Source organism: Podarcis bocagei (genome assembly GCF_964188305.1).
Source record: "Podarcis bocagei genome assembly, chromosome: 14".
NCBI classification, from domain to species: Eukaryota; Metazoa; Chordata; class Lepidosauria; order Squamata; family Lacertidae; genus Podarcis; species Podarcis bocagei.
In genome coordinates this window covers 27,422,969-27,450,121 of record NC_138139.1, presented here as the reverse complement: position 1 = coordinate 27,450,121, position 27,153 = coordinate 27,422,969, and the positions used below count along the sequence as shown (strand labels likewise).

Genomic DNA, 27,153 nt, shown 5'->3' with positions numbered 1-27,153 from the left:
GCGGCAGCGAGGATATTTACGTCCAGGGAAGAAAAAAGAGGGCGCCGAGAGTTCAATCCGCTGGGCGGGGAGGGGGTGGAGAGGAGGGCGGAGCTGTGAGCGGAAAGGTGCGCAAGAAGCAAAAGAGGAGCGGATGCGAGCAGTCCTTCCTTTTCCGGCCGGGCCCGAGTTGGTGAGAGAAGCCAGCGTGAGGGGCTCCTCCGCTAGTCGCCATCATGGTGAGCAGGGAAGGGGCCGGGGGCTCTGCCGGAGGTGAGGCTGGGGAGGCAGAGTGGTCGCGGGGAGGCCGCCATGGCGGGCAGAAAGGAGGAGGAAGAGAAGGAGAATGGGAATAAGCCGGGCGGTGCGGAGGGGAGAAGCGGCGTTACAGGCCGGCCGGGCGCCATTTTGGAGCGGAGAAGCCGCCGCGTGGAGGCCTGGCTGACTCGGGAGGGCAGGCCCAGTGCCCGCTCCTGCGGCTGCCTGGCTCGCTTGTCTTCCTCCCCGCTCGCACCGACCGCGACCTGAGGGAGGGCCTTTAGCTAGGAAAGAGGGACGCAGCCTGGAGCCGATAGCGCTGGGGATGCGGAGGCCTGGAAGGGAAATCCCCCCCTTGGCTCCTCGTTTTTCCCTCTCCCATCCACCGCTCATTGGATTGAGTGACTTTAATTTTAAGTCACACAAGGGAAGAGTCAGTGGCCGGCCTAGTCCGGCATCCTGTTCCCACAGCGGAAAACTCGCGATCAGTACCCGAGTGCAAGAGACGTGGCCTTCATCGCTTAAAGATGCGCGGCAAGGCGGGTCTACAGCAGCAGAAGAGGGTCGTGCTGTAGTCCTGACCATTCACCACATTGGCTGGGATTTGGGGCCCAGCAGTAACTGGAGAGGGGCACATTCCGCCCCCTCCCGTCTGCTGTAGACATATATACAGTATTTCTAGTCCCAAGATGCTTCTGAGCTCCCCAAAGGTGGTGCCGTCTTCGTGAAAGGACTGTTTCAGTAATGCATTTTTTTAACTCTGAAATTTCTGGGTTTTATATCAATTTACAACCACCCCCACCCGCTTTTCAGATGATAAGTTATCCTGTGCTTTTAGGATAGAGTGCAGCAGGCTTCCGTTAAGACCCTGAGTATTTTGCTGGAAATTTGCATTTACCAAGCCAGCATGTTTATACTTGGGCTTTCATTCTATATGTGCTTACCTGTGAGTGAACTGCACTAAATCCAATAAATATGCATAGAATTGCTACATGCTTTCATTATAAATATATCAGACAGCATATAAAATTAATTGCACTGAGTTACATATGACACATTGTAGTTGAAACAGTAAAATAAGTATTGCCTATGTTCCAGTTTTCCCAAAACCTTTCCAGTTTTCTAACTTTCCCATTGGCCTCATAATGTCTAGAAACCATACACGTAACTTACAATGATGTAAATATTAAAATGGTTAATAGCAACAATAGTATAGAGCTTCCAAGTTCAGCTGATGTTGAGAGTGTTGCAGCTTTCCTAAGACTACTTAGTGAGTTGAGAGCAGAAACAAGATTTGCACCAGGACTCCATAGTTCAGTCTCTTTGCTGCTGCTCTACATTACCTATTAGAGGCTAAAAGAGTTAGATTAATTCATGCAAAATGGGCTTATCAATGCTGTGTGTTAAATACCTATATTCTTGATGACTAAATTGAACATGTTCAGACAGAATATGCCTCTGAATACCAGTTGCATGTGGCAGGGCAGGATAAAAAGTGCAGTAGCTGTTTTTTAACCTTGTTTGTCAGGCTTTCAGAGATGCATTTGGCAACTGAGGGAAACTGGATGCTGAAATTATAATAGAAAACTTTTTAAAAAGATTAAAAACAAACCACAAATAGTCTAAAACTACAAAATGATTATATCATAAATAACCTTTAAAAATCAGATGAGAAAACAAGATGATCCATGGCAGCTTGACTTTTGTTTGTTCAAAGTAGTATACGTACTTGGAACGTGGAGGAAAGTTGCCTACAGAGAGTGTCTTCTATAACTTGCTTGCTTAAGTGGTCAGCAGATCCAACAGTTTCATGGCAGTCCAGTAGAAGACCTGAGTAGTGGACAGGAATTGCATTGTATGGACGATATAGAGGGCTGCAGGTTCTCAATCCCTGACATCTGAGAGTCTAAAAAATAAGCCAAAATACTTGTATGTTCATTCATAACAAGCATTTTTATGCTGGGTGCAAGAATGCATTACATTGCGTGAGTGCACATATTGCTGTGATGTTGTAATTTGCGTCCTATCCGGTCTTCAGGGGCAGTAGCCTGCTGTCCACTTACTGTTGCCGTTGAGCTGACGACTTTCTGAAACTGAGCAATATTTGTGCTGTCGCTGAACTGCAATAACATCAGTTGCTTCTATTTGAGAATTTGCTTCTCTCCCCATCCCCAGGCTTGTACTCGTCCTTTGGTTTCGGTATATTCCGAAAAGGGGGAAGTTTCGGGTAAAAATGTCACTATGCCTGCTGTGTTCAAAGCTCCAATTCGTCCAGATATTGTGAACTTCGTTCATACCAACTTGCGGAAAAACAACAGGCAACCATATGCTGTCAGCGAGCTTGCAGGTAAGAGTTGTACCAATACCACTGGGGATTGAAAATTTAACATACACATCTTATTTTTTAAAAAAGCTTTTTGGATATAATTTCTGAAAACCTGACTGAATAAAAGTCTTGGCTTGTTACTTCAAGTCAGTTTTAAAAGTCATCCATATGGCATAAAAATAAATATATACCTTGCTGAAATGATGAAATTCCACTTCATTGGTCCGTGTTTTTGAGCTCTGTGATATCAGTGGAAGTTCTGATGTTGGCTGTTAACAATTGCAGGAAAATGACATAGAACATGGTGATCAGTAATTATTTAATGTCATGCTTCTTTTCTTTTCAGGTCATCAGACCAGTGCTGAATCTTGGGGTACTGGAAGAGCTGTTGCTCGTATCCCAAGGGTTCGTGGAGGTGGAACTCATCGATCTGGCCAGGGTGCTTTTGGCAATGTATCCTTGACTCTGGCTGCCCTTTCTGATTATGTCCTCAAAAGCAAAGCTAATCAATTGAAATATAATGATTTATTAACAGCATTGTGATAGAATGTATTGTGTGCCTAGAAACTGGTTAGGAATAGAGGGATCGTACTTGCCATGATGTCGTAATTTGCGCCTTACTCTGTATACAGTGACAGTTGCCTGCTGTCATCAGGCTGGTACAGATGGTTGATGATCAGCTAACTCTGAGCAAGACTGAAAGAGGGGGTGGATCTTCCACAAGAATATACTTTGGTTCCATCCTTTACACTTGACAAATAGATGTGTCGTGGAGGTCGCATGTTTGCCCCAACCAAGACTTGGCGACGCTGGCATCGTAGGGTGAACGTGCCTCAGAAGCGCTATGCCATCTGCTCTGCTCTGGCAGCTTCATCCCTTCCGGCACTTGTTCTGTCCAAAGGCAAGTATGTTGTTTTATGTAGGGCCAATCATGTACTTATTAAATGTGACATAGTTGTAATTGTGGGACAGTTTCTAGCCCACGTTTATAGGAAGCAGAGCACCTTTTACAGAGCATGTAACTCCAGATGTTGCAGACCACCAACTCCAGTCGGCCTCAGCCAACACGGCCAGTGGTCAGGAATGATGACTTGTAGTCCAACAACTTTTGCAGTTTAACCACCCTGGGAATAGAAGGTGACTGATGAGTCTGGAGGACAGTTTAGAGTACTTACAGAGACATTGGGGTGTTATAAGTGGGTTTTCAGGTGAACAGGCTTAGAGTGCAGGTTTTTTGCTCTCGTGTTCATTAATGAACCCAGACATTTAGTGGTGCTGGTTGTTTATTTGCCATTGTAGTCAGTGTGCACAAAAATCTAAAATGTGCTATCTTAACAGGCCATCGCATTGAGGAGATTCCAGAACTTCCTCTGGTGGTTGAAGACAAAGTCGAGGGCTACAAGAAAACAAAGGAAGCTGTTCTACTGCTTAAGAAGCTGAAGGCCTGGAACGATATCAAAAAGGTGTGCTGAGTGTTGACTGCAAAAATCAGGGGTGGTAGAGGAGTGTGTGTGTGTTTTTAACTAATCCAAGAAAATATATATATATAAAATATATATATAAAGCTTCATATAGATAAAAGCATTCAGCAATCTGATTACTGTTGCTTCTGCAAAATGATGAATTTTTCACTGGTCCGTGTTTCAGATGAACACTGATGATTGTGAAGTTCTGAGTTGCAGAAGCACAGTTGTTAACCCTGAAAGTGGTTACTTGGTTTTTACACAAAATGTTTGTTTCCACCCAGGTCTATGCCTCCCAGCGTATGCGTGCAGGCAAGGGAAAAATGAGGAACCGCCGTCGCATCCAGCGCAGGGGACCCTGCATTATTTACAACGAGGACAATGGCATCATAAAAGCTTTCAGGAACATCCCAGGTAGCTTTTGAATTACTATGCAAGATGCATGAGGGAGGTTGTAGGCTGGAGGGGTGTAAAAAATGATGATATTCCACTTCATTGGTCCGTGTTTATGAAACACATGATTTGGTGGAGGTTCTGACTAAATACCCAGATTGGGGTGAATGTTTAGGTGGGAATATGGTTAAGAGCCGCATTGTGTTCCCTTTTATCTTCTAGGCAGTAAGAAAACAATTCATTAATCAGAATAGTGAACATGTGTACTTAAAATACGTACACTGTGCTCTTATCTAACAGGGATTACCCTTCTTGATGTCAACAAGTTGAACCTTTTAAGACTTGCTCCTGGTGGCCATGTTGGACGTTTCTGCATTTGGACTGAAAGTGCTTTCCGCAAGTTGGATGACTTGTATGGCACCTGGCGTAAGCCAGCCACCCTGAAGAGTAACTACAAGTAAGCTTGTTTTTAGGTTCTGGTTGGGTTTGCTTAGCCTCACTAGTGGTTAGAAGTGTTAATTGCCCTACAAATAAATTGGGAGTTTCAAGTATTGTAGTGGGCTTGGTGACTGTTCGGTATGCTCACTGGAAAATCCCATAATAGTTGCCATTCCTCCTTAATGCCTCCTTTTCAGGCCGAAAAACACCTTATCAAGGAGGAGAGGGTGGCAGACAGTGGATGGCTCCCACTTCTCCAAGGCATTGGCTTGGGTGAGGAAGGGCTGTAGGAAATAGTGGAAATGGGTTCAAATCCCAGTTGGGGCAGGGGACGGTAGAAGCATGGTTGTGCGTGACTGAGGTTGCCCTATTTGAATGAGAAATTGTCACATTTTGTACTCTGCCATTTGGAATTCTGCCCAGGCCTACTTAATGACAAATGGAAGGGTGCTCATGTAAATACTTGTAATATCTATCATCAATAACTAAAAGGAGATGAAATGTATTTGTGTGTGAGAGTTCAGTGCTAAAACTGTAACATGCCTGTATTTAAATGCAGCCTGCCAATGCACAAGATGACCAATACAGATCTTGGAAGAATCTTGAAAAGCCCAGAGATCCAGAAGGCCCTCCGTGCACCAAAGTTAGTGTTTGTTTTAAATTTTCAACTTAAAATAGTAGTCCTTAAGTAGTGCTATAAGTGAGATACACTGGATGTTTTCTGGAACACAGATAAGGGGAAATGAAGCTTCAAGTGGGAATTTTAGATTTGAATCTTGAATTTCTGTCATATTGTGTAGCAGTATTTTTCTAGTTGCACACAGATTCTCTCCCTAGTATCTGTGTTTGGCATCCTAACAGAGCTTAGGAATTCCTTTTTTTCTTCTTCTTCTTTGTTGTTGTTGTTGTTATTGAGCTGTATATAATCTAACCCATCTGCACTGCATGATGGTGATGACTAGGCTATAAATAAAAGGGCTATGTACTCATCCAACCACCTTCTGCAGGAAAAAGATTCACCGCAGAGTTCTTAAGAAGAATCCACTGAAGAATTTGAGAGTTATGATTAAACTGAATCCATATGCCAAGACTATGAGACGCAACACCATTTTGCGCCATGCTAAGAATGTAAGTGGGGTAAAAATTGGATTGAAATTAGATTTCCTGTTTTCAAAGCACTGCGGAGTATAACCATCTTAATTTTTCCCTACAGCACAAGCTCAGAGAAGAGAAAGCAGCAAAGGGCAAAGCAAAGGTTGAGGCTGCAGCTGCAGCTAAAAAGACAGAAATTGCAGCTAAAAAGAAGGAAACTGCAGCTAAAAAGACGGAAACTGCAGCTAAAAAGAAGGAAACTGCAGCATAAATAAGACAAGCATTGGCACTTCTCTGCTTCAGTGCTGAAAAGGGCTGTACTGTGGATTACAGTTAATAAAAAACAAATCTATCCAGAGTGCTGTCTTTACTAATCATTTGCACTGATGCCCTTCAGTCCTGAAAGAATGGAATGGAAATTCAGGAGCCAGTAAATACATTTTTATGGAATGGTTTAGCCAGAGACCTAAGATTATTTGCATGTGTTATAAAGACATATCAACACATTTTTTTTGGATACCATGTTATTTATAGTACCCCATAAACTACTCCGAAGTGGAGCGATAGCACTTGTGAGTTACTCTTCAGAAGAATTCTGGCACACAAAACCAAGTTATAACAGATAGAATTTGGAGTCTGAACAAAATTAGAGGGAAGGAGAGATGGAAGTTTTGAGGTGATGGATTTAATTAGGATGCAAACTTATTAAAACTTTCATCAGTAATGTGGAATGGGCATTGGAGGGAGTTCTAGGGATAAAATATTGAAAAGGGCTTTTAAATGGGCATAAGTGGAAATACAACTTGCAGTTAATGTGATATCACAAAACACTTGACTAAAGACTTTCAAAGTTGCTGATTCTGCATCAGATTTCCTCTTATGTACATGATGCAGAGCGGGTTGCAGTTGACATGCAGTTTTGATTCTGCATGTTCTGGGAATAATTGTAGATAGCCCCTGACCACTGAATATATAGAATGGAAGGATGGCCTATAAATCCTTTTTAAAGTTAAGTGAGGAGAGGTCATTGCTATAGAAATAGTACCAATAGTAAATATGAAGGAATACACAAAGTAGTTAAACACTCAGCCAGTTGTGGGATTTTTTTCTGGTTGAGGTTCAGTTTGCAACATCTGACATGTCCAATCTTTTGAACTGCTGCTTAGAAAGTGCAGAAGGGTAGCTGTCCCGTTCCAGCAAAAGCAAGCCTGTACCTAAAGCCAAGAGTCAGTGCTCAACTATGAAAACTTGTATCTACAGAAGAATGGAGGTGGTGCAGTGGGGTATGAGAGCTTGAAAATAATGCCAATACTGTATATTTCACATCTGGCATCGAGGTGTAGTTTGGTCAGAATTGAGTATACACTAAATACATCTGGTAAAAACCACCATAGCCACTAGAGGGGCATGAAAAATTGGGATTTTTAGACTACCAAAGTACTATCTGAAACCAATGGAGCACATTGGTTGCCAGATGTGAAATGAATTGGCAATATATTCAGCTTTTCTACCCCACTAGCAGACCCTGAGCTCCATAAGGGCTACAACATCTGCAGGTTTGCTATTTTAAATACAACAAAGAGAATAGCAGAATTGGAAACATTCTAGCTAAATCTGTTCCATTATGCGCCACCTCTCAACCTGACGCAGGAGAGGATTCAGAAAAGAAATTTCTTTCCCTCGCTTCCCTTTGCAATGAGAAATTATGCCGCTGCAATGGGTAAACCGGCCCGCTAAAGTAGAAGCAGACGTGACTCCCTGCCCGCGCCCTCCCCAAATTGCAGAATGGGAGATCCCGTAGGCGGGCGGGCCCTTTCTGTCGAAAAGCGGAGCGGCCAATAGAAAGGGGTGGGCGAAAAGGATTTACGCGCCAGCCATCCGGCGGAACTTTGAGCTCTTCCGCCCTCAAGCAAGATGGCGCTGCCTCCTTCCGGGTAGGCGAGCGGCCGCGACAAAGGTAGCGTCATCACTCCACGCGGCCTGAAGCGGTGGCGGCGGCAGCAGAAGCAGGATGCTGAGCCGCCTGCAGGAGCTGCGCAAGGAGGAGGAGACGCTGCTGCGGGTCAAGGCGGCACTGCACGATCAGCTCAACCGGCTCAAGGTCCGCGGGGGGCGGGGGCGGTTTGAAAGAACAGGAGCTGGAGGGGGGGAGGGGAGAGAGGCTTTCTGGGCCCGTCTCTATGGGGGGGAGGGGGTTTATTTGCATATGCAATTTAGGGCGTTATGTGTGTGCGTCTGCAGGTGCACGTGTGCACGCGTTTCCTCAACCCGTGTTTGAGTTGCGCTCGGTGCAAACGCCTGGCGAGTGCAGCCCGTCAGCAGGGGTGGAGGGACGTGCGGTCAGCGAGTTCAAGGCGGTGGGTTTTTTGATCCCCTTCCATGCAAAATGAGGCTTATTTGGGGACCACGGCTGTGGGTTTGCTGGCAGAACCCAGGCTTTGGCTGCAACGGGTCAGCGCCGTGGTAGAGGATCTGCCTTGCAGCGTCCTTTATTACCCTTGGGTGCAGCCCATCAGGTCCCGGAAATTCGAATTCATTTAATGTAGCTAGATGTTCCCGTAACACCTCTTTTCCTATCTTGAGCTGCAGCTCCCTCCTTAACCTTGCTCATTTGGTTATCACCAGGTTAGGCACTGTTTTCCTTTTGGGTGAAAATATATTAGATTTTATTATGCATCTTATTGGAATTATTTCAGGTCCGGGGTGGGGAATATGTAGTCCTCCCACATGTTGGATGTCCCCATCAGCCCCAGCCATCGTAGCCAATGGCCAGGGATGGTGTGAGGTGAAGGCTGATGTCAGCTGGAGGGTTGCAGTTCTCCATTCCTAGGATAGACAGTACAGTACTGAGCTGGGGAGGCCCAGTGCCTGGTTCTATATAAGGCAGCCTCCTATGTCACAGAGGATCACATGCTTAAGAAAGTTGCCGTCTACACAACTGGAGGGCACCAGATTGGCATATGCTGGGTTAGGTGGAGGTTCTTGGGATAACGTAGGAGGGCTCTTTATTTGTTTTTATATGGGTCCATTTTATGTTCCTAGATGTTCTCATTTGCCTCTGTAGCATGCATGTGTTTATGCAAATAAGGGAATATCCACAGCATACATTTCAGGTACATGGCTTCCCCTAAAGAATCCTGGGAATTTACAGAGCTACAATTCCTAGTGCCCTTAAAATATAGTTCCCAAGATTATTTGGGAGAAGTCATGTGCTTGAAATGTACGGTATGGATGTGACTTAAGAATCAAACCCTTTCCTTCCTCTTCTCTTTATTCAGCTGTTTTCACAATAGTAGGCCTCTATTTTTTCCTCATTTCAATAGAGCCCTTAGGCCTGCCTTCTCCTCAGCTCTTGTGCACTATCCATCCTCTTCCTGCAACAATTCTTTTTTGTCATACTCAAGAGTAGACCCATTGAAATGAACTTGTTACTTAAGTTCACTGATTTCTGTGGATCTATTTTGTGTACAGCTCACATTGAATATCACTCATTCTCTCTCCCACCTGAAGCTCACTCTTCAAAGAAAATTCCTATATTGCTCAATATGACTTGCTAGGCAATATTGGCATTTGAATGGGTCCTATCCAACATTACACCTATTCACAGCAGACCACACTTAGCCTTAGTGTGACTCAGTTGGAGATCACCCAATATGAAAAGATAACAGCCATATCAGAAAGCTGTATTGGCATACATAATAATTTAGACATTTACATATTTATATCCTCTCTTTCAGTCTCTCAAAGAGCCCCAAGATGGCAGGGGGGTGGGGGAAGAAACAGTAAGATTCATCTTGAAGCTCCCCCAAAGAAGAAATCCCATAAGGAAGTTGCTGTAAATTAGGCAGCCTTGCTCCTTACAGTAACCAACCTAACATCAAAAGATAGCTTCCCTTAAAGCTCTGAACCCACAACTTTGTGTGCGTAGCCCCGGAGTAAGGAAGCTTTGACTTTCCAGATGTTCCTGGGAGGGGAGGGCCATAGCTTTGTGGTAGAATTCTGCATTCAGGTTCAATCCCCAGTATCTCCAGGTAGGACTGAGAGAGACTCCTGGCCATTTTAGCCAGGGCTGATGGGAGTTGTAGTCCAACAGCAGCTGGAGGACTACAGGTTTCCCCGAACCTGGTGTAGTCTTTTAAGCCTCTTGAACTTTTCCTTCATCTTCCAAACAAAGGTCAGATGAAGAGTGCTTATTCAAAGGTGCAATTTCTCCATAGACCATGCAGTTTGCTTCCTCTTCTGCAACTTGTAGCTATAAAACGGCTCGGCCAGTGGTTGTTTGCAGTGTTTTGCTTTAAATGCCACAAGGTTTTGGGAGCATTGGTACAGCTTTCAGCTGAGTGCTAAGGCTCTGGTATGGAGAAGGGAAAACAACAACACACACACACACACACACACACACACACGGCAGTGTTATAAATAGAGCGCTAGGGAATGCACTTTCCGGAAGAGATTAGAGCTTAAGCTTCCTGGCATGTGCAGAGTGCTAGATGCTATGCTGATGCTTGCTCGCCATTGTTTTGGCACCAACAGAGCTGGCTTCATTCCATGTGCCTGTTAAGTGTGCCTCGCAAACATGGAATTCAGTTTTCTTTTAAAAGTAGTTATTTTTAAAAATCCCTTCCAACACTACAATTCTGCGACCCTAAATTTCTAATCCTTGTGATGTGGTAATTTTGTAAATCTGGGCAATGCTGTCTCCACATCCATCCCTGTGGACTTTTTTTTAAAAAAAATGAAACTTGAATGCTTTTGAAGTGGGAATTTTAATTTTGTTTACAGCTACCCGTCTTCCTGTTATCTCAGTTCGTTCCTGTTCGAGCTTTTTCTCCTCCACCTGCTGTAACCCACTCCTTCTGTTCTTCATTTTAACATGTCAACATGACTTTATATTCAAAAGAGCAGGACTAACTAACTCCGTGCACCTGAATATGTTTGCTGTAAGCTGTTTCTTGTTCTGCTGTTTCTTGACAATCCTGCCTTCTAGTGAATCCAGCCAAGTTGCTTTTTATTGGGGTGGGGAATTGCGCAATTTACCCACAGGGAAATGGGCTGTAGCTCACTGGTAGAACATCTGCTTTGCATGCAGAAGGTTCCAGGTACAGCTGGGAAAGACTCCTTACCTGAAATTCTGGAGAGCCGCTGCCATTCCGTGTAGGCAATACTGATGGACCAATGGTCTGACTTGGTGTATGGCAGCTTTTTACACTCCCGAGAGCTTAGAGGATTTGAATTTTGGTGTTCATAGAACCATAGATTTGTAGAGTTGGAAGGGACTATGAAGGACATCTAGTTCAACCCCCTGCAATGCAGGAAACCTTTGGCTAATGTGTGGTTCGAACCCACAACCCTGAGATTAGGAGTCTCATGCTCTACCGACTGAGCTATTTCCCCAGCATCATGCTAATTTCCCCTGACACTGGGTGGTGAACGAGAGCAGACTTTGCCATCCTGGTGCCCTCCAGATGTTTTGGACTGTCAACCTCTATTGGTGCCAGCTGTAGAGAGCGCCAGGTTGCCGAAGGGTGAACTTGCTGGTTTTAACATTTTGGTTGTGCTGCTTTCACTGTTCTTTAAAACATTTCTAGGTGGAAGAGTTGGCCCTTCAGTCCATGATCAGCGCCAGGGTTGTGCTGCTTTCACTGTTCTTTAAAACATTTCTAGGTGGAAGAGTTGGCCCTTCAGTCATGATCATAAGTTCCTGCTCTGGGAGGAAGGCAGTGTCAGGTTGCCAAGAGAGACAACTGGCCCTGATCGAATGCTGGTGAGGAGGTGCAACATACCATCCGCTAATCCTTTTAGCGTTTATTTCCCCCTGCCTGGAAAGGAGAATGCCTCCTGTGCCAAAATGGATTTGAGCCAGCTGAATGGTCCCAGTAGCATTGCTGACACACTAAGAGTGGGGGGGGGGGGGAGTAGCACCAGGAGAGAGGCAGAAAAAAACATGTCATTTTCTTTAAAGAACTGTTCCTTTTCAATTTCTTCCATCCCCTGGTCGCCCCAGGGAGTCAAAGGTAGCCATTGCTGCCACACAAAACAAGTGTGGAATGAGTATTTTGTGGCACCAGTGTTTGTTCCGCAAATTGAAACAGCCAAGCAGGAACCTATGAGCTTTGGCAACCCTGCAAGTAAACTGGAAAGATGTATTTGGGGGTGTTTATGCACATTGTTGCATCTCTCAAATAGGAGGGCGCTTCCGGTTTGCGTTCTTTGTCCTGAAGTAACTGGGTTTTTTATTTTATGCATGCTCACGGGACAGATGGACAATGAAGCTGCCATCAATCAAACTAAATTGCAGTTGCAAATGCATGTCAGTGAAGAGGAAGAGGAGGAGGAGGAAGAGGAGGAGGAATCCGATTCATGAAGTGTAGCATGCAGCAGCCTGACAGCCTTTTCCTCCCAAACTCAGGAACCTCCCTGTCCACCACCATTCAAGCAAATTACTTCATTGGACTTTGCTTGGTGCTACAGAGACCAAACAGTATTCACAAGTGCATCTGGGATTCCCAAAGGCTTCCAGAGGTGGTGATGAACTGTGGCGGGTGTTGGGAGAATGCAGTGTCGATGCATCACTATGTAGCACGATTCCTTTTAAACACACACTCTTTGAGCCAAGTAGCATTTGGGAAAAGTCCAACACACAACTCCTCCCAAAGCAATAATCTACCCTTTGCAGCATCTGCTGCTGGTGAAAATAAGATGAAAAAGCATCAAGTCTAAGCCAATGGCACTATCCAACCTCAAATACTACAAACGGAAACGGTACTTTGGGACTTTTCTTGCATGTAGCATTTGCTGTGGCATTCACAAAAAGCAACAATTTCCTTTGATTCCAACCCACGGTATGAAACTTTGAACATTTTATGTATTGTCTACAAGTAATAATGGGGAACATTTTGAGACAGGAGCTTTTACTTCTGAAGCGGGCATATGGAACAGTGTTTCTTTCAGCAAAAGTCAGCGGATCGTATTTGTGTACAAAATAGAGAGGAGTCTGTTGATCTTCCTAAAATCAGGGGTTTCTTGCCTTGAATGAGGTGCCCAAGTATTCCTCCCCCTTACTGCTTAGTTTGGCAACCACAGGCTTGATTGCAACAAGCCCATCTTCTGGAGTGTGTCTAAAATACCTTGGGCTTCTACCGAAGGGTTTTTAAGATAGGTCCTGCTGGAAACAAGTGCTGTACTTGTGATCAAGGGTGCTGAGTGCCTGCAGTGGCTGCTGGTCCTCAGAGCTGAAGTGCTTCTCTTTCTAGCCTCCCTTAGCTCTGTGCTGCTATGGCAGAAGAAGCTGATTCTTCCTACCTGCCAACCCAGCAGTGCTGCTTCCTCTTAGGGAAGTGAAGCTGGTTGTGCTCCTGGATGTTTTTCTTCTAAGTCCTTTTCAGCCCCAGGTGCTTTCCCCTGCTCTTCCTCTTCCCAGGTGCAGGCAAAGACCAGAGAGGGGCCTGAGGGGTTTTGGTTGTCTGTTTCATGTGTCTGTGATCCAGTGTCAGGATTTCACATGTGCTGGTTTACGGTGTAATAGCTGAACATCACCCAAGGAAGTGGGGCTAAACCCAGATGTATGACCATACAGATGTGTGCAAACAGCTGGGGGATCTCCTTTTCTGTCACAGGCTTTGAGGTGGAGTGAACAACTGCAAGCAGCACATATACTCCCAACTAATAGTCGGGTGGGTGGGTGTGTAGCTTTATAAATTGCCCCATTCTCCCCACTTGAAATTGCTAGCCACTGGCATGCATGGATACTGGGAGTTGTAATATATTACCATTGTGGCTGATAAGACATTGATAGCCTTATCCTACATGAATTTGTCTAATCCTCTTTTCAAGCCACCCAAGTCGGTGGCGATTGCTACATCTTGCGGTAGCGAATTCTATCGCTTAGCTATGCGCTGAAGAGGTTAGCTTGATGTGCCACAAGGAAGAATGGAAGGAAATCTACAAATTGAATGCGTGACAATGTGCCCGGGAGGAGGAGGGTGTGCAGATCTCAAAGGGCAGCCCTGGAGTAGTAAACCTCTCCTCCCCCCCTTGCCCAAACGCCTTGAATCCGTCTTGATACCAACGAACCACAATTAATAACCCACTCCCTGAAGTAACTTCATGACATTTATTAGTGTAAGATGAAACACCTGAAATAATAAAAATGATTAAAAGAATTTTCAAACACTTAAGTATTCACAATTTGTCATATCAAACATCAGCTGACCTAGAAGGGAAACCATTCTGATGTGTATTATTATTATCATCATTTATTACTCATTCTTCAGAAAGTCTTTGATTCTGGTTGAGAGAAATAGTTCTTTCATCACCTGTTCTCAAAATACAGATACAGGCAGCCCCCCCCCCGTTTACACGGGGGTTATGTTCTGAGGCACCGTGTGCATCAGTGAAATTGCGCATAATCGAAACCCATTGAAAAAGCCCACAAACACCGTTCTGCCCTTTTTAAATAATGTTTCAGTGGTGTCTTTAGGACATTTCCAGGTCACTTCCAGGTTTGGTCTCACACATATTGAATGTGCATAAACGGGCAGCTGCCTGTACTAAATTAACCAGAAGGGGACAGATGTATACCACTAAGCAAATCCCAAACATATGCAACAAGACACTTAAAAATAAATAAAAGTGCCAACAGATTTCTATGTGTTGACCTGGGGGCGGAGGGTGGCAGCAGTCTACGGCACAGGGTCCTACTCACATTTACCAAGAGTCTGTTATACAAACCAAAATATCAGAGCCATTATTCATAACTTCAATCTCAGATTAGCAGCAGCAAAGACATGCTTCAGGGGAGGTTGGACTTGGGGCATCTCTGAACTGTTCTGCCCGCAACACTGGCTAAGCAAGGCTTGGGGGAAAGTACCACAAAAGGCTCACGGTCAAAACAACCCAGCAGAGGTGAGAAGGAAGCAGCTCCAGCAGGATTTCCTACTTGTTGAAAGGATATCCCAACATCCAGTGCCAAATTTGCCATATCGCTATCACTTAAAGCATCACATGTTTGGTCAGTTAACAAATAAGGAATCAAACACAACAGCTGTTAATTTAGAACCCTAAAGAGGAAATAAAAGAGACGGGGAATGGGGGAGAGAATTTGGCACATGCTAAAATTAGGGAGACACTCTTAAAGGGAAGTTTATGGGCTGGGGAATAGACTTTTTTTTTTAGTAGACAGAAGCTCTGAGAAACAGGACCAAAACAGCTTTAAACAGTTGGAACAGGAAGTAGCTTGGAACACAAATCCACCAGGCGCCATTCCAGTTTGCTTTCAGTGGGTCTTGCAGGGGGAGGTCCTGGTCAGACTCCACTTGGAATGAAGGTGGCGCGGGAAGAGCAGGAGCAGAAGGAATCGGCCGCAGGAGTTCTTGGTGTGTTGTTTGCCCTGGAGACTCCAAATTCAGACTCCTCCCATGTGGGTCGGGGTGCTAGGCTGGTTAAGGCCTATGGTGGCACACAGCCAGCCTGCAAAATCCACTTCGTCGGCTTCTGATCTCTTTATGAATGTGTGGACCTAGAGGATGCAAAAGGGGGGGGGGGTTTACAACAAAGAAAGCCCAACTTTGAGGCTCCCATGGGAGTTGTTACATAATTAGCATGGAACAGATTAAGGCAGCAAAATGTATTTTCCTTGCACAGGTAGAGGCCAGAGGGGACCCTTTTTATACCAGCTTCCCTAAGACCGTGACTTCTGTCCAGCTTCCAGATTTCAAAAGCTGGCAGAAAGCATCTTGGAAAGCCCCAGAATACTGTTAGCAGAGAAAGGAGTTTCCACTCACCACCAGCTGCTTCAGATCTGCCCTCTCTGCTGGATTCTTGACCAAGCTGCATAAAAGGAAAGAGTGTCATACTCCTCTTGCCACTTCAATACACTCTGCATCGCAGAACGGACAATGCCAACCATTGCTCTCCATTTGGCCAGCTTTAGATGGTGATACGGCACTGAATGACAACTCTTGTGTGGCTCCTGAACATTTCAACAGGGCTTGTGCAAGAGAACTTCACCCTGGCTTGTGCTGTGGGCTGAATCTGGGGTGGGGAACTGGATCCTGACCAGTGGAGCAGATCCTTCACACACCCACAGGCCAGGTTTGACAGCCGGGATTCAAATGACCTATTTTTGCCACACTGCTGGATGTCATATACAGTGACAGGTGGGTATGGTTTGGCCAAAATGGCCTCATGGGTCAAATGTAGGTGGGGCTTGGGAGGGCTTCATTAGGCCTACAGCCAGAGGTTCCCCACCCATGTTAAATTAAGGGGAAAGAGGACTGGCATTTGGGAGACCCAGAAGCATTTTGACCCCGTCTGCTTAGGATCCTTTCCAAAAAGCAAAACCACACTTTTTATTTACTAGTGAACCCCAAACAGAGTTTGAAAAACACACGTAAAAAACATTTCTACTGAAAATAAGCTGCTCAAGAACTGAACTCACCACTTGTTCACGAAGTCCTGGAATTCTGGACTGAAGACTCCACTGGGAAGCTTTGGAGGAGGCTGGGGGGGGGGGGGGAATGTGGCAAAGAGATGAAAGCAAAAAAGAAGAAACATTGCAACAGTATAACTCCTGAAACTTGCGGTTTATTTAATGGTTCTTTAGGAAGGCATAAAAAGGATGTAATTGAGTTGAAGGGGTTTTAAGCACTCTCTTGACAAATAAGGCATTCACATGTGACATCAGAGAAAGGTCCAAGTGGTATTTTGTGTGGTGTGAAGGGGCTGACAAAATCAGTTTGTTCAAAACTCCACCCACATACAAACATTAGCTGTCTTTTGAGACCAGAAGCACAGATTTAGTGTTGGCAGGCAAACAGGGGTGGTGTTTTGGGGGAAGGGCGTGTAGACATGTTGACAATGTCAAAGGATATGATCATGGCAGCAAGTGTCTAAAAGGCAGGGTTTTAGTTTTAAATTGGACACCAGAGCACATTTGTGAGTCACCAAAAGAAGTGCATAAAAGCTTTGTGTGCATCATGCAATTTGTACAGTGACTCCAAGCCCTAGAGTCTCAGGGCTGGAAATCAGGGCTCTGAAAGGGGAAATAAAATGCAGTGGTGCTTTTGCATGACAAAGTATTAAAATAAGCGAGGGCAATGTACAGCCTTCCTGCATTTGCAATCCCTGGGATGGTCTCTCTTGGATGCTGCATCCTGGGAAGGCAGTGTTTCAATATCTTGCAGCCCTTGCTTTGTTCCAGGCTTGCCAAATGATCATGGGTCAAGAAGTGCAATCTTTTAGGTTCCACATGCCTCGAGCATGTTAGGCTTGGAACTGGCGCCCTCCCTTCTTCCCCAGGGGAAATGGAAGAGCACAACAACTGGAGGAGGAGGAGGATGGAGGATCAGGTGAGAGCCTTCCTGGAGGGGGTGCTGCAAGGGGTTCCCTCTCGGCCCCAAAATTGGCACAGATTGCAGGGAAGAAGCCCCCACAAGCAGCTTGTCTCACTTGAGTTAGCTGGATTCTAAAGCAGGGGTGGGGAAAGCTGTTCAGCCAGAGGGCCACATTCACTTCTGGGCAATCTCCTGAGGGCCACATTAGAGTGAAGGGCAGGGCAAAAGTGAGCAGAGCAACAGATGTGGATTTTGCCCAGGTATGGGCAGGCAAACGAGAAGCATAATTGGAGTTCAAGGACACATCCCAGCAGGACAAGAACACCCAGCATGTGAAGTAGAGCCCAGATATGAGTGGGGCCTATGGCCTGGAGAGTTCCAAGGGCCAGATAGAATGGCTTGGGGACCACGTGTGGCCCCTGAGCCTGAGCTTCCCCACTTCTTGTCCTAACATGTTGCTTGAACTGTGTGCAGTACAGGGGAGTTTGCACCCACCCCACCCACATCCAGGGTGAGGCAAGCTACCTTTACGTTTTGAAGGATCCATATGCTGGAATGGGGTGAAGTCTAAACCCTCCTTACAGTACATTTCCTCCTTGCAAAACTCCTTGCAAAAATGCAAAACACAGAATAATAGCAGCTGGCTTACCTCGTTGACAATATAGTCTAGGAGTTCAAATATAGCCATTGGTGGTCTGCTGTCTGAGCCATAAGCTGAAAAGTCACAACAGAGGTTGGAAGTTAATGAGACAACTCATTTCTCTTTCTTACGTTTTGTTGTTGCTCCTACCTTTTCTAGTAAGTTCTTTTACCCCCAAAGCCATCTCTAAATGGTGGTTTTCAAATGCTCACATGAAGTCCAGATATTCACATGCTTACAAAATGACCACTGAGGTTTTGTTATTCATTGCTGCTTTGTTTCTTTTTTAAAAACCAAAAAAACCAATTCTGTCTGGCAGAAGCATTTGGCAGTAGCTAGGTACCTCATTTCCTTAATTCAGCCTCCTCCAACCTGGTGCCTTGCAGCTTTTCTGGAACTACATCTCCCATAAACCCCAGCCAGCATTTCCTGGCTGAGGATGATGGGAGTTGTAGCCCAAAACAGCTGGAGGGCACCAGGTTGGAGAAGGCTACTTTAGTTACAGTGAGCCCCTTGTGAAATGGGAAGCAGTTAGGAAAGAGATTCCATAAATAATCTGAAAATAACCATGTGGAAGTCTTCCAAGCACCTCATTTTGTCATAATTAATCTTGAGGAGAAGTTTGTGCAGTTTTTGCAGCCTCAATTTATTTATTTATGTCTATTTACCTAACAAGGTTTATATATAGCTTGGACAACTAAAACCAGCTTAACATGAAGCAATGCAAAATACTGACTTAAAAAATACTGATAAAAACCCAGCGTTAAGAGCAAGCAGGCATAAAATTTATCTAAGTAAATAGATAACACCAGCAGTCTTTTAAAATAAAAAAAATACATACATAATAATGAGTAGGTTTGCCTTAAAAGGGGGGGGGGGCAGGCATTGAAAATAATAAGGCACCGAGCTAGGAAGCTGCATGTTGACGGATTGCTGAACCACCATCCAGCAGAAGAAAATTATTCCCCAAAGGTGTATTCAATTCACCATTGCACAAATGGCTACTTTATAAATGAGTCTCAACTCCTACCCTGAGGAGAGTATAATTACACTTTGGGGAAGGGCCATAGCTCAGTGGCAGAGCATTTGCCTTGCATGCAGAAGGTCCCAGGTTCAATCCCAAATGGCAGCTCCAGGCAGGACTGGGAAGTGTCCCCACATGCAATCCTGGAGAGCCACTGCCAGTCAGTGTAGACTGAGTTAACTGAACCCATGGTCTGATGCGGTATAAGCAGCTTCCTTTATTCCTAGGTACCGTATTTTTTGCACCATAACACTCACTTTTTTCCTCCTAGAAAGTAAGGGGAAATGTCTGTGCGTGTTATGGAGCGAATGCCTACGGGTGGCGGGGGGGGGGGGGATCTGCTGCAGTTGTGAGCAAAGGAGCCCCTTCCTTTTTTTTAAAAAAATTTTTTTATTGGTTTTACAAAATTTTTTAAAACAAACAAACACATACAAAGACATACAAACACGTATAGTTTCATAACATTTTTTCATAAACCTCTTTTCCCGGACTCCCCCATACCCCCCCTTTCTGCATCCCAATGTCCATAATTTTTAGCAACTTCTAAATATTTCTTTCCCACCTCTATCTTCTTAATCTTTTCTTTAATCTAATCTTATATCGCTGTAACCCTTTCTTTCTGAAAACCTCGACATTCTAGCATTCATCAAGTTTATAGTAGTCTTTGAGATAAGTTTTAAATTTCTTCCATTCTTCTTCCGCCGTCTCTTTTCCCTGATCACGGATTCTGCCAGTCATCTCAGCCAATGTCATGTAGTCCATCACCTTCATCTGCCATTCTTCCAGGGTGGGTAGATCTTGTGCCTTCCAATACTTTGCGATGAGTATTCTTGCTGCTGTCGTTGCGTACATAAAAAAAGTTCTGTCCTTCTTTGGCACCAGTTGGCCGACAATGCCCAAGAGAAATGCCTCTGGTTTTTTAGAGAAAGTACATTTAAGTAACTTTTTCATTTCATTATATATCATTTCCCAGAAAGCCTTAATCTTCAGGCATGTCCACCAAAGGTGATAGAAAGTACCTTCAGTTTCTTTACATTTCCAACACTTATTATCAGGCAAATGATAGATTTTTGCTAGCTTGACTGGGGTCATGTACCACCTGTATATCATTTTCATAATGTTTTCCTTTAAGGCATTACATGCCGTGAATTTAATACCGGTGTTCCACAACCATTCCCAGTCAGCAAACATAATATTGTGACCAATGTCCTGTGCCCACTTAATCATAGCCGATTTAACTGTTTCATCTTGTGTATTCCATTTCAGCAGCAAGTTATACATTCTTGACAAATTCTTAGTATTGGGTTCTAACAGTTCAGTCTCTAATTTTGATTTTTCCACCTGAAAGCCAATTTTCCTGTCCTGTTTAAAAACCTCCATTACTTGGAAATATTGAAGCCAGTCTTGTAATTTAGGTTTCAGTTTCTCATGACTCTGTAATTTCAATTTATCTCCATCCTGTTCCAAAATTTCCCAATACTTTGGCCATCCGGCCTCCATATTGAGTTTCTTCAATGCCTTAGCCTCCAAGGGTGACAACCATCTAGGGGTTTTGTTTTCCAACAAATCTTTGTATCTTATCCAAACATTAAACAATGCTTTTCTGACAATATGGTTTTTGAAGGCCCTGTGCACCTTGATTTTGTCATACCATAAATATGCATGCCAACCAAATGCATTATTAAACCCTTCCAGATCCAGCATGTCTGTGTTCTCGAGGAGCATCCAGTCTTTCAGCCAGCAAAACGCAGCTGCTTCATAGTACAATTTTAAGTCCGGCAGGGCAAATCCCCCTCTTTCTTTGGCATCTGTCAATATCTTAAATTTAATTCTGGGCTTTTTGCCCTGCCAGACAAATTTCGAAATATCTTTCTGCCACCTCTTGAAACAGTCCATCTTGTCAAGAATCTGTAAGGTTTGAAACAAAAATAACATTCTAGGCAATACATTCATCTTAATAACTGCAATTCGGCCTAACATTGACAGTTTCAAATTTGACCATATTTCTAGATCTTTTTTAATTTCTAACCAGCATTTTTCATAGTTGTCCTTATACAAATTCAAATTTTTAGATGTCAAATAAACCCCTAAGTATTTCACCTTCTTGACCACTGTCAAACCTGTCTCTTCTTGAAATTTCTCCTTCTCCATGACTGTTAAATTTTTTTCTAAAACTTTCGTTTTTTGTTTGTTCAGTTTGAATCCAGCTACCTGGCCAAATTGTTGAATTATCTCCAACACCCTTTTCGTACTAGTGTTTGGCTCTTGTAGGGTCAATACTAAGTCATCTGCAAATGCCCTTAACTTATAATGTTTAACTCCGACCTGTACACCTTTAACCTGCTGGTCATTTCTAATCATATTCAGCAACACCTCCAGGACAGAAATAAAAAGCAATGGGGAAATTGGGCATCCCTGTCGTGTTCCTTTTTCTATTTTAAGTTCCTCAGTTATCACATTATTTACAATCAACTTGGCTTTTTGTTCAGAGTATATCGCACCCATACCATTCTCAAATCCTTGGCCTACCCCCATCCCATGAAGATTCTTTTTCATAAAACTCCAAGAAATGTTGTCAAAGGGTTTCTCCGCGTCCACAAAGATCAGCACCGCTTTAGTATTTATTTTCACCTCTAGCAATTCCAAAATGTCTATTATATTCCTTACATTGTCTGATAGGTGCCTTTTTGGGAGAAAGCCTGCTTGGTCCTTATGAATCTTCTCCATCAACACTTTTTTAAATCTTTTTGCCAAAATGTCTGCAAAAATTTTGTAATCCACATTAAGTAATGATATTGGACGGTAGTTCTTCAATTGGGTCTTTTCAGTCTCTGTCTTTGGTATGAGTGAAATATACGCTTCTTTCCACGATTCAGGTGCCTTTTTCCCCTCTAAGATCTCGTTGCAGACTTCCTTTAACGGTTGAATCAACCACTCCTTCAAAGATTTGTAATATCTGGAAGTCAGTCCATCTGGCCCTGGAGACTTGCCCAATTGCATATTCTGAATGGCGCCCTCTATCTCTTGTTCTGTTATTCTCTGGTTCAGATCCATCTTACTTTGATGAGAGATTTTTTGTAATCCATATTTATCAAGGAATTTATCTATATCTTCTTCATTTTGTAGTAAAGGAGCCCCTTCCTTCCCTCCTCCGTGGCTCGCTTTGAAACAGCAAAGCGGGAGAAGAACCGCTGAGTGGGGAGGAGAGAGGGACAGAGAGCCTGCTTGCTTTAAAGGAGCAAAGCAGGAGGAGAGTGTAAGCGGCTCCTGTCCGCTTGGCTCCTTTAAAGCAAGCAGGCTCTCTGTCCCTCTTTCCTCCCCACTCAGCTCGCTAAATAGCATTATTAGCAGCATCCTTCTCCACACACCCCATGCGAGCTCCTTGTCCCTTGAGTGCTTTTCCTTCCCTCCCCACTTAAAACGTGGTTACAAAGCATGGATCCACATGGATCCTCAGGATTTTTGCACTGGGTCACCCCAAATTCACCATCAGATCACATAGCATGTCCATGGCTACATCTTGCACCAAAAAAATCACGTACCCACTGTTGCCTGGGGTCACAGTGGTGCAAAAACGTGGTTACAAAGCATGGATCCACATGGATCCTCAGGATTTTTGCATTGGGCTACTCCAAACTCACTGTCAGATCACATGTCTGTGGCCACAGCATGAACCACAAAAATCATACATCCACTGTTTCATTTAGAATATTTTTTTTCTTGTTTTCCTCCTCTAAAAACTAAGTGCGTGTTATGGTCTGGTGCGTGTTATAGAGCGAAAAATACGGTATATTGTCTTCATCAACTCCAAGAAGGCCTCCATGCAGAGACCAGCTCTGGGATGGCATCATACGTCTTCGCTGACATGGTCCTCCTCCCTGTGTTAAACCGGACAACCTACACTGTGGGCATGAAGAGGGAAGTTTGCTACAGAAAGCAGGATTTTGGGTTTAGAGAGGAAAAGACGGCATAAATGACACCAACTTCTGACCACAAGACTGCTGCATTGTGAACTCTCCTGTTGCCTTTGTAGAGCTTTTCCTATAGGCAGCAGAACCTTGGAATTTGGGTGGGTTTAGGCAAATTTCCAGATTTCCAGGCCCTGGGCACAGAATGCATCAGCCAATACAGTGGTACCTCTAGTTGCGGACATGATCCGTTCCAGGGTGCCGTTCGCACCCCGAAAAGTCCGCAACTAGAGCGGCACTTCTGCGCAAGCGCAGAGCACTTCTGCGCATGTGTGAAGCACACAGAACATTTCTGCGTGTGTGGCGATCGCAACCCAAAAAACCACAACATGAAGCAAACGCAACAAGAGGTATGACTATGATCTTACCGCTCATCGGCCGGCTGGGTGTTCTTTGCCTTGGAGATGCCTCAGAGACAGGTGAGTCGCCCCCTATGGGGCAGCCGAACATGAGCTCCAGCTCCTTCGAATCAGGTGGGGGGATTGGATACCTGCCGATGGCCATCTCGACCAGAGAGAGCCCCATGCTCCAGATGTCTGACTGGACCGAATAGTGAGTCCCTTGTAGTCTTTCTGGCTACATGCACAAAAAACCACAAAAGATAGAACAGAAATAAATCTAAAAGCCCGAGACAGCGGAAATTTGCAATGTAAAAGAGAGCAAACCCCTGGCGAGTGTGGCAAAGAAAACAAAATGGAGGAAGGTGTTTTAATTCTGCTTAGACAGCCAGGCCCCTTTTCTTTTCTTTTGCTTTCCTTTCCCCTACAGCAGGAGACTTGGAAGCCTGTGGGACCTTCAGAAGCCTTCAGGAATGCTGCACTGCTGAAGCCTTCATAAATATCAAAGAGAACTGCCAATTTTTAGTTGTAGTTCGTGCTGCTCGGCCTGCAATCTGTTGTTAAGCCTCTATGCAACAGGAAATTACGTGGCGCTCAACTTGAAACGAGCACGGCTCCTCCACTAGCCCTCCCTGAAGCTGATCCTAGGAATAACACCAACCACAAGTAATGGGAGAGGCAAGTCAGGTCCGGCTCTGAGGAAAGGGTCAAGTTCCTTAATCTCCTGCCCCAACTGCATCTGAAGTTCATGAGCCACAAAATCCTGGCAAGGTTTGATTCTAGCAACGTCTGCCATAACAGCATCCCTTTCCAGCAATGCAAATGGCTCACACGTAATTGTGTGGCACGTACACAACTGCAAAGCATACCAACGTGCAACTGTCACACATGGGAAAAAGCACACCACACGAAGGCATGGAAGCGCTCTCTGCACATGGCCATTTTGTCCTGAGTAAACTGGACCATCACAGTTTCATCATCATCATCATCGTCTGTACTTACGGACATGTAGGACCTTGTGCCCACAAAGGAGTTAGCCATTGAATCTATCAGCTGTCCACTGACACCAAAATCACAAAGCTTGATCTCCCCTCTAGAGTTTACCAAAATGTTGGATGGTTTAACATCTGGGAGGGGAAAAAAAAAGATGAATGGACGATATTTTAATTACTTGTTTTCATTCAGGCATTTCTGCCTTGCTTTTTTAATCTCTGGTGCTTAGTATATATTAAAATGAAATGAGAGGGTGGTTCGAAAACAGATCATGAAAGTAACAAACCAAAAAGTGAAAGGGAGAAATGCAGTCCTTTCCTTTTTATAGCGCAACAGAAAAAATTAATAATAATTCCTTCGGTAGGCCTTCTATTTACCTCATGACATATAGGAGACAAGATACTTTGACCTTCCACACTAGCCTTCCCCAACCTGGTGCTCTCCAGATGTTTTGGACAACAATTCCTATCAGCCCCAGCTCACATGACTATGCCAGCTGGGACCGTTGGGAGTTGTAGCCCAAGTCTTCTGGAGGGCACCAGGTTGATGAAACACCAGCTGTGGTTGCAAGTTGTCCAATTCAGAGTTCACTGGTTTCTCCATTCTGGGCAACCTTCCAGGGGCCACAAGGCAGTGGTGGGCAGGGCCAGAAGCAACAGTGGGCAAGGCAACCAATTTTACCTTTGTACTGTAGTTTCATTTCTACATGCACTCACAACACCCATCTCATCCTTCATCCAGACAAGCAAGAAGCACCATCACATTTCAAGGCCACTTTCCAGTCAGGCAAAAAGAGGGCCAAGTGTCTTGGGGGAAGTTCCAAGGACTGGATAGAGAGCCCTGAAGCCCCCCATTTGGCTCACAGGTCTGAGTTTTCCCTTCCCTGCTTTACATGGTCAGGAGTTTTGCTACAGACCAAGAACGTTCCTGAGGTGGTGCAAGCTGATCTTGGTCCAAACATATCCCAAACTCAGTCCAATTATGCAATAAAGGCTCCTTGTGGATTGCTCCAAGGATGACTGAACCCAAACAGCTTGTTCATGTAAAGAAGAAACACGACTTTGAAAAGAGCGTCCTGTGGCACTTTGCAGACCAACAGTCAGATCACAAAGGACTTGACTTCTATAGAATTTTATCTGTTTATCTAAACTTGTACTGTCCGATCAGAGCTGGAGCTGCAGCAGAGAGGAAGATGCTTTCTCTGGTCCTGGGACTTGACAGCCTTTGTATGGGAGATCCCAAGGGCTGAGCAGAGGAGACCTTCTGCAAACAATGCCAAGTGTTCCACACAAACACTACACACACACAGTCCCGGACTCTCTGCCCATGGCACCCCACTGACATAAGCATTTGCAAGCTACAGCTGCTTAGACAGATGGCACAGTCAGGACACAGAATACGTCCTCCGAAACGCCAGCCTCACTGCCTGTTCTCTGCCTGTCAACAGACTTCCTCTACTCATGAGGCTTCACATGTTTTCATTCCCTCCCAAACAGTTTCCCTGGATCAAAAGCAAGAATTCCCAGCTGAATTCCTACAGTCTTTTATCATGCAGGTATGCATGGGGGGGGGGACAAGGCTCTTTGATTTCACAACCCCAGAGTGGTGTTATGGGACAAAAGTCACAACCTCAGAATATCACTCAACTGGGGTTCACAACCCTGTTGAGCCACACAGCTCCTCTCGTTCGCTCTGTCTAAGCTACCCTACAAGGATGCTGTGAAACGACTAAGGGAGAGAAATTATGTGTGCTTGCCTAAGGTCTTTGGAGGAAAGGTGGGATTAAAAAACAGGGTTGTATTCAACCAGATGGGCAGGATATAAATAATAAAATTGTTGATAATATCATAAGTCACTAGATGAGCAGAAAGATTTCCATGAGTTCAATGTAACTCCTTTCTCTCTTCTTTATGGATGCTCCCCAAATCTGTTCTGGGGGTTCCCCCAACCCTCTGGGGCAGATTTGGGGTTCTGTTGCACTTTTGGAAGCCGTTCCACACATGCAACGATTCTGCTGGATTCAACGCACAATAAAGCAGGGACTGTTTGCACACCAACAGGCAGGTGGCGAGATTATGGTCAACCACCTCCCACTTCAAATTCAGTCTTGATCTACCTTTCAACATACACAAAGCATCAAAAGTAGAGGAAACTGCACCCTGATCTACCTGGCATATGGATGACTGAGTCAACAGTGGTAGTAAATAAATGTCAGGTGGACTCTGGAAAACTTGGGTTCCCCCCACTGAACAAATAAGTGATAAAACTTTTGCCAAACACCAAGTTATGGGATTAAAAAAGCGAAACTTGTTTGTGCAAAGGGATCCAAAGCAAGCAGCTCTTCAAGCCATTATCTTTGGACAAAAATTGGAAAACATGGTGGCTGATGGAGCCCATCGCTCATCGGACCTCTTCGGCCAACTTTGATCCACCACACTTTTCCAACAAAACCATAAGAACCGAAAGCAATCAGAGAGTCTTTCGGTTTTGCAGAAATCAAGGCTCGCTGGAGAAAAACATGGTTGTCTGAACCAAGCCACCACCAGCTTACATATGCAGCCCTGCTTCCTTAAATAAAGGCTGTCTGTAACTAGGCAACTGAAAACTATTTATGAATGCTCAGGCACTGGAAGCGATTCTTTTCATCTTTTTTGCTGTAGGCGGAGGACACCACTGTAGAATAGAGCACTTATCCAGTCATTAGCAATGCATTAAGCCTTATGAAATAAGCAGGCATCTCTGCAATCAATTCTTCTGGTAAGGAGGAAAAATGGAGCAGCTGAAAAGTGGTGGAGGTTCAAGGAAGTAGCAGCAGCAGCAGCCTTTCACGATTTCTACTTGAAGGGTGGGGAAAGTCAAGGGCCCAGAGTTCCTTCCTCACTTCTTCTTTTAAGAAACTTTACAGTGG

The 27,153-nt window shown here is 44.6% G+C and overlaps 3 protein-coding genes across 3 annotated transcripts in view; 2 read left to right on the top strand and 1 right to left on the bottom strand.

The window, feature by feature from the left end:
- Positions 1 to 77: 77 nt before the first annotated feature.
- RPL4 (ribosomal protein L4) lies at positions 78 to 6,307 on the top strand. Its single transcript, XM_081171245.1, has 10 exons — positions 78 to 218; positions 2,413 to 2,584; positions 2,910 to 3,016; positions 3,326 to 3,464; positions 3,902 to 4,026; positions 4,311 to 4,440; positions 4,720 to 4,876; positions 5,417 to 5,500; positions 5,865 to 5,985; positions 6,071 to 6,307. The coding sequence occupies exons 1-10, from the start codon at positions 216 to 218 to the stop codon at positions 6,218 to 6,220; spliced, it is 1,188 nt and encodes a 395-aa protein (XP_081027371.1). The 5' UTR covers positions 78 to 215; the 3' UTR covers positions 6,221 to 6,307.
- A 1,545-nt stretch (positions 6,308 to 7,852) lies between these two features.
- Positions 7,853 to 14,126, top strand: SNAPC5 (small nuclear RNA activating complex polypeptide 5). The gene is made up of 2 exons (XM_081171355.1): positions 7,853 to 8,050; positions 12,209 to 14,126. Exons 1-2 carry the CDS (start codon positions 7,961 to 7,963, stop codon positions 12,311 to 12,313), a joined length of 195 nt encoding a protein of 64 aa, XP_081027481.1. The 5' UTR covers positions 7,853 to 7,960; the 3' UTR covers positions 12,314 to 14,126.
- The window catches only part of MAP2K1 (mitogen-activated protein kinase kinase 1), a 49,559-nt gene continuing 36,454 nt past the window's right edge, over positions 14,049 to 27,153 (bottom strand). The window contains exons 6-11 of the mRNA XM_081171246.1: positions 24,255 to 24,379; positions 23,283 to 23,490; positions 17,932 to 17,996; positions 16,388 to 16,449; positions 15,732 to 15,777; positions 14,049 to 15,466 (exon numbers count right to left, since the gene is read on the bottom strand). Coding sequence (XP_081027372.1) covers positions 15,353 to 15,466; positions 15,732 to 15,777; positions 16,388 to 16,449; positions 17,932 to 17,996; positions 23,283 to 23,490; positions 24,255 to 24,379 — 620 coding nt within the window. The 3' untranslated portion in view covers positions 14,049 to 15,352. The remainder of the gene's footprint in view (positions 15,467 to 15,731; positions 15,778 to 16,387; positions 16,450 to 17,931; positions 17,997 to 23,282; positions 23,491 to 24,254; positions 24,380 to 27,153) is intronic.

Coding starts and splice junctions, on each gene's coding strand:
- RPL4 (XM_081171245.1), top strand. Junction 4,027..4,310: donor CCTGGAACGATATCAAAAAG/GTGTGCTGAGTG, acceptor GTTTCCACCCAG/GTCTATGCCTCCCAGCGTAT. Junction 4,877..5,416: donor ACCCTGAAGAGTAACTACAA/GTAAGCTTGTTT, acceptor ATTTAAATGCAG/CCTGCCAATGCACAAGATGA.
- SNAPC5 (XM_081171355.1), top strand. CDS start 7,961: ATGCTGAGCCGCCTGCAGGAGCTGCGCAAGGAGGAGGAGACGCTGCTG. Junction 8,051..12,208: donor ATCAGCTCAACCGGCTCAAG/GTCCGCGGGGGG, acceptor CTCACGGGACAG/ATGGACAATGAAGCTGCCAT.